The sequence below is a fragment of the Macrobrachium rosenbergii genome, chromosome 49 (genome assembly GCF_040412425.1).
Source record: "Macrobrachium rosenbergii isolate ZJJX-2024 chromosome 49, ASM4041242v1, whole genome shotgun sequence".
In the NCBI taxonomy this organism is placed as follows: Eukaryota; Metazoa; Arthropoda; class Malacostraca; order Decapoda; family Palaemonidae; genus Macrobrachium; species Macrobrachium rosenbergii.
Genome location: NC_089789.1, coordinates 10,259,115 through 10,274,114, shown reverse-complemented (window position 1 = coordinate 10,274,114; position 15,000 = coordinate 10,259,115). Strand labels below are relative to the sequence as shown.

Sequence of the window (15,000 nt, the reverse complement as noted above, 5' to 3'; positions counted from 1 at the left end):
TACTTTCATAGCGTGAATTCATTGTAAATACTTTCATACCGTGAATTCATTGTAAATACTTTCATACCGTGAATTCATACATTCATGTAAGAAAACTTAGATAGATTACGCTTTTATCGCTCCACAGCCTCATGTGAACGGAGTGAAGTACACGTGCACTGAGTTATCTTATCCCTGTACTCTGAAAGCTCTGTCATTATCTTACAGTCAAGGAGCGGACAGTAGTTGTAAGAAAAGGATATAAAAATACATTATGAAATTACAGTTTTGACGTTGTTCTGCTCTGAAATTTATGCGAAATGTAATTTACTAATTTACATTCGGGTTTTGTGCTTTGGATTTTGAAAACTGTGTCATTCTACTACGATATTTAAACTGAAAATAATAATCTAAATTCATTTATAAAAAAGGAGTATTGTAAAATTAATTAAAGTTAGAGTATTTTAAGGCCGTATTAATGTGGCACGTAATTCTATATTTAAAAGCACTTTCCTTCCTGCAAGATACAGAAATTTACAATATTTATAGAAAAATTATGAAAAACCTAAGTTTTATAATTGAATCATATTACATCTGGTCTTCAAATGAGTACGCTCCACCACAATGGAGAAAAGGTTGATATTAATTAGAAATTGATAAGTAAAGCAAGTGTTATAGAATAACAGTTGTAACGTTGTTCCACACTAATATATGTGTGTGAAGAAATCGCTGGAGTCTCTTCCAGCTCGGTAAGGCTTCTTGTTCCCCAGCCCGCCACCGTCTGCTCTTAATCTCCCAGTCTCGGTACTGATGCAGGAATCTGGTTGCACCACCAGCAAACCGTAAACTTGGCCGTGGCATCTCGTCTTATCTTCTCCCTTTTGCGGAGCTTCTTTGGGCATTATCCTCTGCGGAAACTGGCGAAAGATATAACCGTTGCAAAACGTTGTTAATGATTTGGTACTGCAGGCTTTTCCTCTCGTCTAAATTTTTTTCCTATGACGAAATATTGGTGGAACTTAAAACCTTCTTGATATAATTCAGTATTGTATTAGAATACTTCTTCGTCCCATTCTTCCATGGGGTCTAAATTATATCTGACATTTAAGTAGGTCTGACCGGTCTTGTGAGGATAAGTTTATTTATGCATGATGATCTGGTGAAATGACTTGAACATCAAAAATAATGTTGTTGCAGTTTCACGTGCAGCTGAGTATTTCGCTGTCTGGCAAGGATTCTGTCTTTTCTCTTCTTGTGTAAGAACGTGAGTCATGTTTTGTATCGTTTGTTTTGAAAGCAAAGGATTGTTGTGCTTTTAATTCAATAATGATGTTTCAGTAACAGTCATCATTCTCTGTATTTTAGTCTGTGACATCTATGATTGTTATGCATTTAATTCATTTAATATGTAATCAAAACTGGATAGTGTATTGTATCATTTCAAGAGACGCTTCCTGTAACATTTTAGAAAGAATCGACACAGAAGGAATTCGTGAAAACCTTCAGGAGACGACAGCCTCAATTTCTGGGATATGCTCTGGTAAGAAAGGGGGCTCCCGAGGGTTTACATCCGTCGGGCAGAATTCAGGGAAAGATGCGGAGAGCGAGACGGAGGGGGAAATTTATGAATGGAAGCAGGAGAGTGACTGGGGGACAGAGAACGACCGCTGCAGATGACAAGCAATAGACAAGACTGGGAGTCTAAGTTCTCCAACGTCTTGAGGAAGAAGAAGAAAAATTCTCAGTAAAACCAAAACAAAGACAGACCAGAGGGAAAATGCTGCTGAAAATGTAATGAAAATGAGGAGTAATGAGCACAGTACAGAAGAGCATGAGGAACAAAGGCAGACCAGAGGGAAGATTCTGCTGAAAATGAGCAATGAGAACAGTACAGAAGAACATGAGGAACAAAAACAGACCAGAGAGAACATGCTTCTAAAGCGTAGTGAAAATGACAAGTGATGAGCACAGTGCAGAAGAGTATGATGAAAAAGACAGACTAGAGGGAAAATGCTGCTGAAAGTGTATTGAAAATGAGGAGTAATGAGCACAGTACAGAAGAAGATGGTGAGCAAAGACAGACCAGAGAGGAAATGCTGCTGAAAGTGTAGTGAAAACAGCAAGTAATGAGCACAGTACAGTGAAAGTGCAATGAAAATGATGAGTAATTTGCACGGTACAGAACATGAGGATCAAAGACAGATCAGAGGGAAAATGTTGCTGAAAGTGTAGTGAAAATGAGGATTAATGAGCCCAGTACAGAAGAACACGAGAAACAAAGACAGACCAGAAAGGAAATGCTACTGAAAAGTGCAATAAAAATGAGGAATAATCAGCACAGTACAGAAGAACATGAGGACCAAAGATAGGCAAATGCCACTGAAAATGTAGTGAAAATGAGGAGTAACGAGCAGTCCAGAAGACCATGAGAAACCAGGACGGACCAGAGGGAAGATGCTGCTGAAAGAGTAGTAATAATAGCAAGTAATGAGCACAATACAGAAGAACACGAGGACTCAGAAAATAAATCTGATCAAAAGTGGCAGAAGAAGTTGATATTTATTGTAGATGAAGGGGACCAGGCCTAAGCTGACTCTCGTAGCGAAAGAAGATTATCTTGTTCTGAGTCAAGGTGATCACACTGACAAAACGGAGGGTATCCTCATGCATGTGCTTTGAATTGCAGATTGGCAGCCATTGCTTTCTAAGGAAAAGTTGCGACTTGTGCATTTGAGAAAAGTCAAGAGAGATGAATTGGCGAGTTGCTAATCGATTTCAAAGATTGAAATGTCGAGTTATAATGTGAAATAGTAATATAAAAAATAAATATTTATTAAAGGGAAATGGAGAGGAAGAGTAAAGTATGAATAATATTGGCAATAAAGATGAATGAATCAAATAAATATATGCTTACACGAAAAAATTATAGAAGTGTGAGTAAAAAAAAAGAAAGTGAATGATCATTGAATTACTGTAAGTTTTTACACTACCTTAGAAAAATTTATTAGTAACTAAAAACTCGCTCAGCTCACAGCAGAGTAGACCCGCACCCGTTCACAGGACGAGAAACGCAAGATATGTGCTCATTTTCTGAAATATCCAGGATGCCTCTATTTATCTCAGAAGTGAATGATGCAGCTGGATATTAATCAACAGTTGCGTGGGTGGAGGAGAGAAAAAAAATAACAGAAAGTGAGTAAATCAATACTTTGTAAAATGTATAAGTCACATCTTAATTGAAAACGGGAGAGCCTCTACGAGATAATCCCCCCCTCTCTCTCTCTCTCTCTCTCTCTCTCTCTCTCTCTCTCTCTCTCTCTCTCTCTCTCTCTCCCTTTGTGGGGATAAGACTGCTGAGTGTCTTTTTCGTACCGTGCTGTTTGTCCAAACATGACTGATTACTGTTTGCATGGGCTCAGGTTCAAATACGGTCCTCTCTCTCTCTCTCTCTCTCTCTCTCTCTCTCTCTCTCTCTCTCTCTCTCTCTCTCTCTCTCTCTCTCTCTCTCTCTCTCTCTCTCTTGGTATTGCTTTTATTTTCATGAGGCATGAAAACTATTAAATCGACGTTAACATTATGTTCTTCGAGAACATAACCGTTAAATCACATTTCGAAGAAAAATATTAACGTAGCATTAGTCGTTCTTTCCTTCATTTTATTATTATTATTATTATTATTATTATTATTATTATTATTATTATTATTATTATTATTATTATAAACAGAATATTTACCTAAAATCCATTTAATTCTCCACGTCCACCAAAAACAAGCCTTCATTGTATCATGAAAGACTATCATAAATAATTCTGCAATAGCCAAAAAATAAAATTTACAACCAAATAATTACAATACCAGCCACCCAGATCGCCTTTAATTGCAGGCTTCCGTGAGTATGCCTACGTATTGTTATCTTTCCCCTTCGTGATGTTGTTCCAGCTCTCTGCCAATTAATTCTAATGCTGCATTCTAGCAAGGCAGTTCTTCCACTGAGCTGAGAGAGAGAGAGAGAGAGAGAGAGAGAGAGAGAGAGAGAGAGAGAGAGAGAGAGAGAGAGAGAGGTATATGCTCCTCTAATACTGCGTTTTAGCAAAGTAGTTTATTTCTTGCACTGAGCTTGGAGAGAGAGAGAGAGATTTACCTGTTTATATTCTTCGTTTTTATTCATTCAATAACTATCTTCTTCTTCTTCTTCTTCTTCTTCTTCTTCTTCTTCTTCTTCTTCTTCTTCTACTACTACTACTACTACTACTACTACTACTACTACTACTACTACTACTACTATTATTATTATTATTATTATTATTATTATTATTACTGCTGCATCAGCTGCTTTCAATTGTAAATGATTTTCTCAGCGTTTCGTATAATTCCACTTGTTTGACAGCGGGTCTTCTGCGTACGTATTATTATTATTATTATTATTATTATTATTATTATACGTAGTGAGCCACCATTCTTGTGGAATAAAAAGAATGTCTGTGAACAGAGAAGCAAATACGAAAGTGCTTCCGAAAGAATGGAAGCACCGAACAGAGATAAAATAAGCAAAGCTGGATAATATTTACCCTCTGTGAATGAATGGAAAATAAAATATTGAAAACTTAAGAAATGGAAATTGTCCAAAGGAACGTAGATCCCCAAGTAATTGTCAAGGTTACGTGACCGACCATTTAGACTCACAGTGGTTATATATTCAGGGGCGGTTGTTACCAGGGGAAATAGTTACAATACTAACTAAAAAAAATATCAGATGTATTTTATCATGGGACAGTTTCGTGCACAAGAGGCATTGGGTTAATACTGACCAACTGAGCACCAATGCATTGAAAACATAATCTTTGTGAGTCAATTTTTATTCATGCCTGGAGGTGGAATGTGACAATAAACTGATATTGTACAAAAGAAGCAGCCTCAATTGATAACTCAATTTTTGAAGTAGAAGAATAAACAAAACCATATTTTTAATTTTAACTAACCGCTCTCTATCTAACTATTTGTTTATCAGTATATTTGTCTATAATGGAAAATAAATTAGTTTTCCAGTGTGTTTTAAACTTTCCTCTTATGAAGGGGAAATCTGGAGGGTTGCACTTCAGGGGAAATGACAGGAAAAAAGGTTGGGAACCACTGATTTAGAGCAAGGTTATATATTCAGGCGGTTGTTAAAGGTTAATTACAACAGCTGGGACATTTCGTACAGGCATTACTGACCCACATTGAACATAATCGTCGTAATTTTTATTCTGCCGAACAATAAACTTGTAAAAACAGAATTGATAGCATACAAACCATCTTAATTTTTGCTTATATTCCGGCTCGAGTTTTCCATTGTAAAATTCTAGTTATGTTCTTTTCGTAGGAAACTTTACCTGTCATTAATTATTAGTTAAGAGATTAAGGTTAATTCTAAGTTCCCTAATAAAAATAAAGACGTATTCTTAGGAGATTCTAAGCCTGAGTATGCGTTGCTTAATACTGTTCAGAAATATTATTAATTTTACGTTTTTTTTTATCCAGCTCTGTTACTAACGTCATAACAGTTCAACTCTGTTACTAACATAATAACAACTCAGATTTGTTACTGACAGAATAGGAATCAAGCTTTACTAACATAATAACTAACTGTAGTACTTGCTATTAGCGTGATAGCACTCGCTTTCTTACTAACTTGATAACTGCATATACAGGTTGCTACCAAAATAATAATCCAGATTTATAATCAACATAATAATAATAATCTAGCTTAATTACTAGCATAATGACCGCAAAGATTTGTTACTAACCTAATAACACGCATAGCTTGGGGGAAAAAATCTTAAAAAGACTGACATAACGCCTTCCAGAAATATACTTTTACTTGTTCCTGTCTGTTACGTAAAAATTCTAAGGCTTAAAAAAAAACCTTTTGCGGGAGAATGAAAGCCCAGCGGTGGCATTGTGGGAAGGCAGTAATATTATTGCCAAGCAAGGGTCTTGCATTTCTTTTCGAAGCAAAACCGAGAAGGTCTTTTGAAAACTTCGGGAGGAGCTCACCGCAAACAGGTGAAGGTCGGTTAAGCGTTGCTGCCTTCTACGTTCGCCTTTTTTTATTACTATTTTTTTTTTTATTATTACTTTCTGGCCATTTCATTCTTTTAGTCTTCCTCTCGGCTGTTGTTTTCGGCGTCTCTCTCTCCATGCATTGCTGTTATTCAAGTTGTTCTTCATCTTTTATTTCCTGATATTTTCATGATTTTTGTTGATCTGGTTGTATTTTCCGATTAATTATTGTTCTTTATATGGGAATGTTTATAGCAGTCTCGTTTCGGCAGTATTTTTAAAGAATAATTATAATTATATTTATCTATCTCCTGGGAAGCTTATCAATGTCATCTTTTATGCGTGTTATTTACCTAAACAGTAAATTGTGTAGCTTGTAGTTAGTGGTCTGTGGTGTGTCGCACCCAGGTTGGAGATGGTCACGGGGCTAGCAACCGCATCCCATAAGCTTCGCCGAGAAACAGAATATTTATATCTTCTCTGGGGGAAGCTTGTAAAAAAGTAAATTAATAAATTAATTAATTAAATAAATGAACAATCAACTTCATGACTGTATGCAGCCAGTAATTTCCGAAAGGCTATTCCCAGATCATTACCAACGCTACCTAATTAGAGAGAGAGACAGAGAGAGAGAGAGAGAGAGAGAGGGAGAGGTAAATTTTACTAAACTCGCAGAAATGCAGAAAAAAAAAAAAAAAAAAAAAAAAAAACTATCCGTGAGAGCCCGGCTTATCCCGTCAGTGGGGTGGAAATAATCCTTTGTGAAGCAGAGGTTTTATTTTGCATCCGCGAGGAACCTCCGAGAAATTTCTGTACTAGTGGAAGATTACCAAAAACAGGGATTTCTTATTAATCTGCAATAGAGATTTTTTTTCTCTCTCTCTCTCTCTCTCTCTCTCTCTCTCTCTCTCTCTCTCTCTCTCCGGAGTCATTGGTCATTGGTCGACTGTTGTGGGTCGTAGCTAGGGTGGAGAGAGAGAGAGAAACACATGATGTGAGTGTTCATCTCTCCGTCAGAATGTTTACCATCAAACTGGGAGGGGCCTCGATGAGGTAACCGTCATAAGACTCTCTCTCTCTCTCTCTCTCTCTCTCTCTCTCTCTCTCTCTCTCTCTCTCTCTCTCTCTCTCTCTTTTAATCTAAAGAAGAACGATCTTTTTCCACACAGATATCTATTTGTTTCAGTTGCTGACTCATGAATATTGTTATTCTCTTACCAATGCGTGAAGAAACATTTGCTTCTTCATGGCCCTTTCCAAACTCAGGTCATGGTTACTTTCTCTTATCAGTGAAAGTGACAGTGTCTTGGTTTTTTTTTTTTTTTTTTTTTGATAACCAGACGGTGTTCTGTAAGGTAATACTGTAAATGAATCACTTACAAATTGCTTTCGATGCATATATATATATACGTTTATATATATATATATATATATATATATATATATATATATATATATATATATATATATATATATATATATATATATATATATGCATATATATATGTATATGCAACATCGAAAGCAAGACACTGTCACTTTCACTGATAAGCGAGAGTAACCATGACCTGAGTTTGGAAAGGGCCATGAAGAAGCAAAAGTTTCTTCACGCATTGGTAAGAGAATAAAAATATTCATGAATCAGCAACTGAAACAAATAGATATCTGTGTGGAAAAAGATACAGTTCTTATATACAGTATATATATATATATATATATATATATATATATATATATATAGAGAGAGAGAGAGAGAGAGAGAGAGAGAGAGAGAGAGAGAGAGAGAGAGAGAGAGAGAGAGAGAGAGAGAGAGAGAGAGATAAAACAAATTCGTTTCTCCTATTTTGGGGTGTCATTCTTTAATCGCTGAATCATGGATGGGCACTCGAAGCAGGAACCTTCGGCTAAAATACCGGCTTCACACAGAAGGCTCATAAGCTACCCGTTGAAACATCGTACATTGCAAACGTTTATTAATCACATTTTATAAAAAAAAAAAAAAACTAAGCAACTTTTGTGCTGTCATATATATCGACCGTCGATTTTCAACCCGCAGTCGACTCTGACAATTCCCTGAAAAAAAAGTGACTGAGGTACAATATAGCCGGATGTGCAACCACATGGCCCCAAGGAGGACGCATGCGCAGTGCCAAGGTCGTGTGATGTGGATGGCGAGTGAATCGGTGCCAGTGTTTTTAAGCCAGAACCTTTCTTGGAGACGTTCCAATGACATGACTCTCAACTCGACCAGAGTTAAGTGGACTCAGTCTTTTCTTTTAAATGGACACAGTCTTCTCTTTTAAGTGGGTACAGTCTTTTCTTTTCAATGGCTATAGTCTTTCCTTTTAAATGGTTATAGTCTTTCCTTTTAAATGGACACGGTCTTTTATTAAAATGGACACATCTTTCCTTTTAAATGGACACAGTCTTTTCTTTTAACTGGCCACAGTCTTTTCTTTTAAATGGCGACAGTCTTTTCTTTTAAATGGCCACAGTCTTTTATTTTAAATGGATAGTCTTTCCTTTTAAATGGCCACAGTCTTTCCTTTTAAATGGCCACAGTCTTTTTTTTTTAAATGGCCACAGTCTTGTCTTTCAAATGGCCACAGTCTTTTCTTTTAAATAGCCACAGTCTTTTCTTTTAAATGGACACAGTCTTTCCTTTTAAATGGCCACAGTCTTTTCTTTTAAATGGCCTCAGTCTTTTCTTTTTAAATGGACAGTGTTTTCTTTTAAATGGCCACAGTCTTTTCTTTTAAATGGACAGTCTTTTCTTTTAAATGGCCACAGTCTTTTCTTTTAAATGGACAGTCTTTTCTTTTAAACAGCCACAGTCTTTTCTTTTAAATGGACAGTGTTTTCTTTTAAATGGCACATGTTTTCTTTTAAATGGCCACAGTCTTGTCTTTCAAATGGCCAAAGTCTTTTCTTTTAAATAGCCACAGTCTTTTCTTTTAAATGGACACAGTCTTTCCTTTTAAATGGTCACAGTCTTTTCTTTTAAATGGCAACAGTCTCCTCCTTTAAATGGACAATCTTTTTTTGTAAATAGACACAGCCTTTTATTTTATATGGACGCAGTCTGTTTTTTTAATACAGTCTTTTCTTTTAAATGGACACAATCTTACAGTATTTTCTTTTAAATGGACATAATCTTTTCTTTTAATTAGACAGTCTTTTCTTTTTTAAATGGACAGTTTTTTAAACAGACGACGCCAAACGCGAAATAAAACGAAGAAACGGCTTTGTGGCACATCCGGGATACTTGAACCTTAATTCCTTAACCGGAGGATGAAAGCAGAATTAATCACTGCCTACACTTGAGGGTTGAAAAAGAGCCTCTTTGATGCCTATATTTCGTGACGTCAGCGGCTGCTTAGGGGTAATGTATCTCAGGGCACGAGAGGTGGTCACGCCCTAAAATCATGAAACTGCGCCTGTAACTATAGATAATAATAATTATGTCTTGGTATTTCTAATAATAATAGTAATAGGTATTATTATTTTTTTATTATTATTATTATTATTATTATTATTATTATTATTATTATTATTATTATTATTATTATTCGTGGCCCAAAATTTGGGTACAAAGTGAACGCTGTAGACATCAGTTAATTGTTGATAATAAAATCATTCATGCATTTATTTATTCGTCTACTGAACGCTATAGGCATCGGCGAATTGTTGATATTAAATCATCCATGCCTTTTTTTTTATTTGTCATCTTGTAGACGTCAACGAATTGTTGATATTAAATCATCCATGTCTTTATTTATTTGTAAACTTGCAGGCATCAGTGAATTGTGGATAATATATCGTCCACGTTTTTTTATTTGTCATGTAGACGTCAGTGAATTGTGGATAATAAATCATCCATGTCTTTTTTTATTTGTCAACTTGTTTATTTATTTACTGAACGCCTTAGATATCAGCGAATTGTTGATAATAAATCATCCATGTCTTCTTTATTTGTCAGTTTGTAAATGTCAGTGAATTGCTGATACTAAATCATCCATATCTTTATTCGTTTGTCAACTTGTAGATATCAGAGAAGTGTTGATATTAAATCATCCATGTATTTATTTGTATTTCAATCTGTTTATTTATTATTTATTTGTTTACTTTATTTGTTTACTTGTTTCCCTTGCAGACGGGCATCCTGGTGGAGGTGGTGGAGGTGTACAAGTCGACGCCAGCTCCCGTCCTCTCCAACATGGTCGTGGACTGTAGTCCCAGCGATAACTTGGTGAGTCTTTTAATTCACAAAAAGCTTTTATCTGATGTCTTAAATCTCACGTCATGTGATCCCTACGTTTGTTTAGACTGTACTGATAATACGGTCCTCTTTGCTTTGTAATTGTAGCGGCGGTAATTTGTTTTTGTAGATTTAATTGTTATCGAGATTTTTTGTGTAGTTAGTGGTCTAGATTTTTAGTGTATTGGTAAAGCTTTTTAAGTCTGAACAGAAGCCTTTATCTCGTGTCTATGGTGCATCACTGTATTGTGACCGGAACTAATGAGTAAAAAGTCACAGTAATGTAAATGAGAGACTGTATTTTTCCAAAATGCAAAAAAGGGTGAAAATAAAAGGGGGAGCTTTCGACGTTTGCACAACGGTCCTTTCCTGAGTTGGCTGAAGAAGACGGTTGTGCAAACGGTCGAGAGCTCCCCCTTTTATTTTCACCTTTTTTTGTATTTTGGAAAAATGCGGTCTCTCATTCAATCTTTATCTCATGTCTTTTAAATTTCACGTCACGTGACCGCTGCCACGTGAATTTATAGAGCGTATTGATGCAGTCCTCTCTGTTTGTAATTGCAGCGTTATTACCTACAAGTCACGTCACGTGACCGCTGCTACGTGACTGTATTGATGCTGTCCTCTTTGCTTTGTGACAGTAGCGTTATTATTTGGTTTTGTGGGTTTAATTGATATCTTTGGGTTTTTTTAGTGTCAATAGTGTTTAGGTTTAGTGTATCGGAAGGGTTTGCTTTTCTTAATAGGAATAAAACTACAGTGGTAGTTTTTATATCTTTTCGTTTAGTTTCTGAGTCAGCTTTCATCAGGATTGTAGTTCATGTGTTATACAGTAATATATATATATATATATATATATATATATATATATATATATATATATATATATATATATATATATATATATATATATATATATATATTACTGTATAACACATGAACTACAATCCTGATGAAAGCTGAGTCAGAAACTAAACGAAAATATATAGATATATATATATATATATATATATATATATATATATATATATATATATATATATGTGTGTATATGTGTGTATATATATATATACATATATATACTGTATATAAATTTATATGTGTGTATATATGTATATATATATACACATACATATATACACATATATAATTTTATATATATATGTATATATATACATAGATATATACATATATATATATAAGTATACACACATATATATAATTTTATATATATATATGTATATATATACAGATACATAGTTATGTATATATGTATATATATATAAATAACTATATATATATATATATATATAGTTATTTGACAATTAATTTTTCCTGTCTTATAAAAAGTCCAGGTGTCTAAAAAAAATAAGTAAATGAATGAATAGATATAAACAAAAAGAAAGGCTCCTTAAAAAAATGAGTTGTTTGTAATGAAGAACAAACAAGCAAGTGGAACTCTTAGTTACTGAATAGTTCATCCTAAAGTCACTGGCTTACCTTTGCACTTTTTATGACAGCCGGATTGGCTGATATTTAACTTGGAGTACGTTGGCCTTATACTATCAACACAGGCCCTTTCTTATAGTGTAGCACGGTGTGAATGCGAGTCAAGCGTGGACCACTGGACGACTCTTATCAACCAACAGAAACTGGAATCAATTGTCTGGAATACTTTGTACTTGAGAAGACAAACCAATTTCATGGATGTAGTTTGGTGTTTATGTCTCTTGTTGTTAGAATATTTTTCATCTCTCTCTCTCTCTCTCTCTCTCTCTCTCTCTCTCTCTCTCTCTCTCTCTCTCTCTCTCTCTCTCTCTCTCTCATAAAACCTTGATGACGAGCGTAACCCTGATAACTGCATATGTGTCGTATACATCACAGATTCAAATGAATAGAATTTTCTCAAACTAGAGAATTCCAGTCTTGTAAGTAGATCGAGATTAATAATTAAAAGCTGCAATTATAGAATTAAGCCAAGAGCCACACCAACTTGAGCTTTTCATAGTCGCAGATAATATATTTCATTATATCCAAATCCGGTGAAAGATCATTTTCATGTACACACACACGCACATATATATATATATATGTATATAAATTATATATACTGTGTATATATATATATATATATATATATATATATATATATATATATATATATATATATATACATATACATATACACATGGAAATAATTAATACATGAGTACGTGTATCACAGAAATAAATCTCTGGCTCATACTGAAACAGAACTTAGGTCTCTGAGTGGCAGGCCAAGGTGGTACCTTGATAGTTGAGTCGGTACCGCCTTGGCCTGTCGCTTGGAAGACCGAGGTTCGTTCCCGGTGTGAGCCCATAATATATATATATATATATATATATATATATATATATATATATATATATATATATATATATATATATATATATATATATATATATTATAAGTTTATTGATCTAATTAAACGTGGAAGACTGGAGGAGTCAATATGCACTCCTGTGTGCAGGTAAAATGACCCTTAGGCAGAAATCAAAGCCAAATTCTTTAATCTTTTAACAGAAGCAAATTTAGCCGACATAAAAAATGTACCATTATCAACTCCTTCCTCGGCTCTCTCTCTCTCTCTCTCTCTCTCTCTCTCTCTCTCTCTCTCTCTCTCTCTCTCTTTCCTAAACAGGAATTCCACAGAGCATAAAGAATCACTGATACATTCCTAGTCATATTTTTTTTCCTGTTTGAAAACTGAGATATCCAAACAAACTTATTTTTCGTGAATGTGGCCATAGGCCTAAATTAACTCCTTCCTCGGCTTTCTCTCTCTCTTCTCTCTCTCTCTCTCTCTCTCTCTCTCTCTCTCTCTCTCTCTCTCTCTCTCTCTCTCTCTCTCTCTCTCTCTCCTAAACAGGAATTCCACAGAGCATAAAGAATCACTGATACAATCTTAGTCATGGTTTTTTCTGTTTGAAAACTGAGATATCCAAACAAACTTATTTCTTGTGAATGTGGCCATAGGCCTAAAGTATCCGAGCGGAGATTTTCCCACTCACAGAAATCTCGTTGACGTGGGCGTAGGCCTAGGCCTAATGTAACGAATACAAACGTTGGTTTTCTTTAACTCTGCACCAGAGAGGGAACAAAAACATAAAAATATTATTATTATTATTTTTATTATTTTTATTGTTATTATTATTATTATTATTATTATTATTATTATTATTATTATTATTATTATTATTAAAACGTTCAAATATGCATATGGAACAAGTTCAAGTGTCGACGAAGCTAAATGTATTATTATTATTATTATTATTATTATTATTATTATTATTATTCAAACATTCAAATATCCATATGGAACAAGTTCAAGTGTCGACGAAGCTAAATGTATTATTATTATTATTATTATTATTATTATTATTATTATTATTATTATTATTATTATTCAAATATCCATATGGAACAAGTTCAAGTGTCGACGAAGCTAAATGTATTACTATTATTATTATTTATATAATTATTATTATTATTATTATTATTATTATTATTATTATTATTATTATTATTATTATTATTATTCAAACGTACAAACATCAGTACGGAACAAGTTTTAAGTGGTGACGAACCTACTAAATGTATTATTATTATTTGTATTATTATTATTATTATTATTATTATTATTATTATTATTATTATTATTATTATTATTTGAAACGTACAAACATCCGTATGGAACAAGTTCTGTAAGTCAAGCCACCACTGGATAAAAAAGAGCTCAGTATTAAAAAAAAAGAAACTTTAGTTGGTTTGTGTTCTGTCTTGCCGTTAATGAAAGAGCTTCTCCCAAACATCCTCTTCTCTCGCGCCCTCCTTTCTTCGCCTTGTTTACCTGAAGAAGAAGAAGAAGAAGAAGCAGAAGAAGAGGTAAAAGAAAAAAATAAGGACCTGACGGAGTCTCAGACTTTAGTTCAGAGAGCGATTCTTACTCGTTTTTTTTTTTTTTTTTTTTTTTTTAGCAGCACGCTCTCTCTCTCTCTCTCTCTCTCTCTCTCTCTCTCTCTCTCTCTCTCTCTCTCTCTCTCTCTCTCTGAATTTTGCACTTTACACTGATGCCTATTTTTCATTTTTTATTTTTATTTTTAGCAGCAAGATCTCTCTTTTTCCGTACTGCACTCTATTTTGCTTGTCCTCTCTCTCTCTCTCTCTCTCTCTCTCTCTCTCTCTCTCTCTCTCTCTCTCTCTCTCTCTCTCTCTCTCTCTCTCTCTCTCTCGCTACAAAGAGACCTAAACAAAATATATAAATGGGCAGAGATAAATAGGATGGTATTTAACTCTGATAAATTTGAATCAATGAACTATGGTGATAAAGTAGGAATGCTAGATGCATATAAAGGACCTAATAATGAGACAATCACAAACAAGGAAGCAGTTAAAGACCTTGGTGTGATGTTGAATAGGAATATGTTATGCAATGATCAAATAGCAATTCTATTGGCAAAATGCAGAGCAAAAATGGGAATGTTGTTCCGGCACTTCAAAACAAGAAAAGCTGAACACATGATTATGCTTTATAAAACGTACGTACGTAGTCCATTTGAATATTGCAATATAATATGGTACCCACACTACCAAAAGGATATTGCACAAATAGAGAGTGTACAAAGGTCATTTACAGCTAGAATAGAAGAAGTTAAGGACCTTGACTACTGGGAAAGACTAC

The 15,000-nt window shown here is 34.4% G+C and overlaps 1 protein-coding gene across 13 annotated transcripts in view; it reads left to right on the top strand.

Annotated features, from left to right (window-relative positions):
* The window catches only part of LOC136832076 (serine-rich adhesin for platelets), a 242,065-nt gene that overhangs the window by 150,750 nt on the left and 76,315 nt on the right, over positions 1 to 15,000 (top strand). For all 13 annotated transcript variants that reach the window (XM_067092706.1, XM_067092703.1, XM_067092700.1 and 10 more), the window contains exon 2: positions 10,175 to 10,270. In XM_067092706.1, coding sequence (XP_066948807.1) covers positions 10,175 to 10,270 — 96 coding nt within the window. The remainder of the gene's footprint in view (positions 1 to 10,174; positions 10,271 to 15,000) is intronic.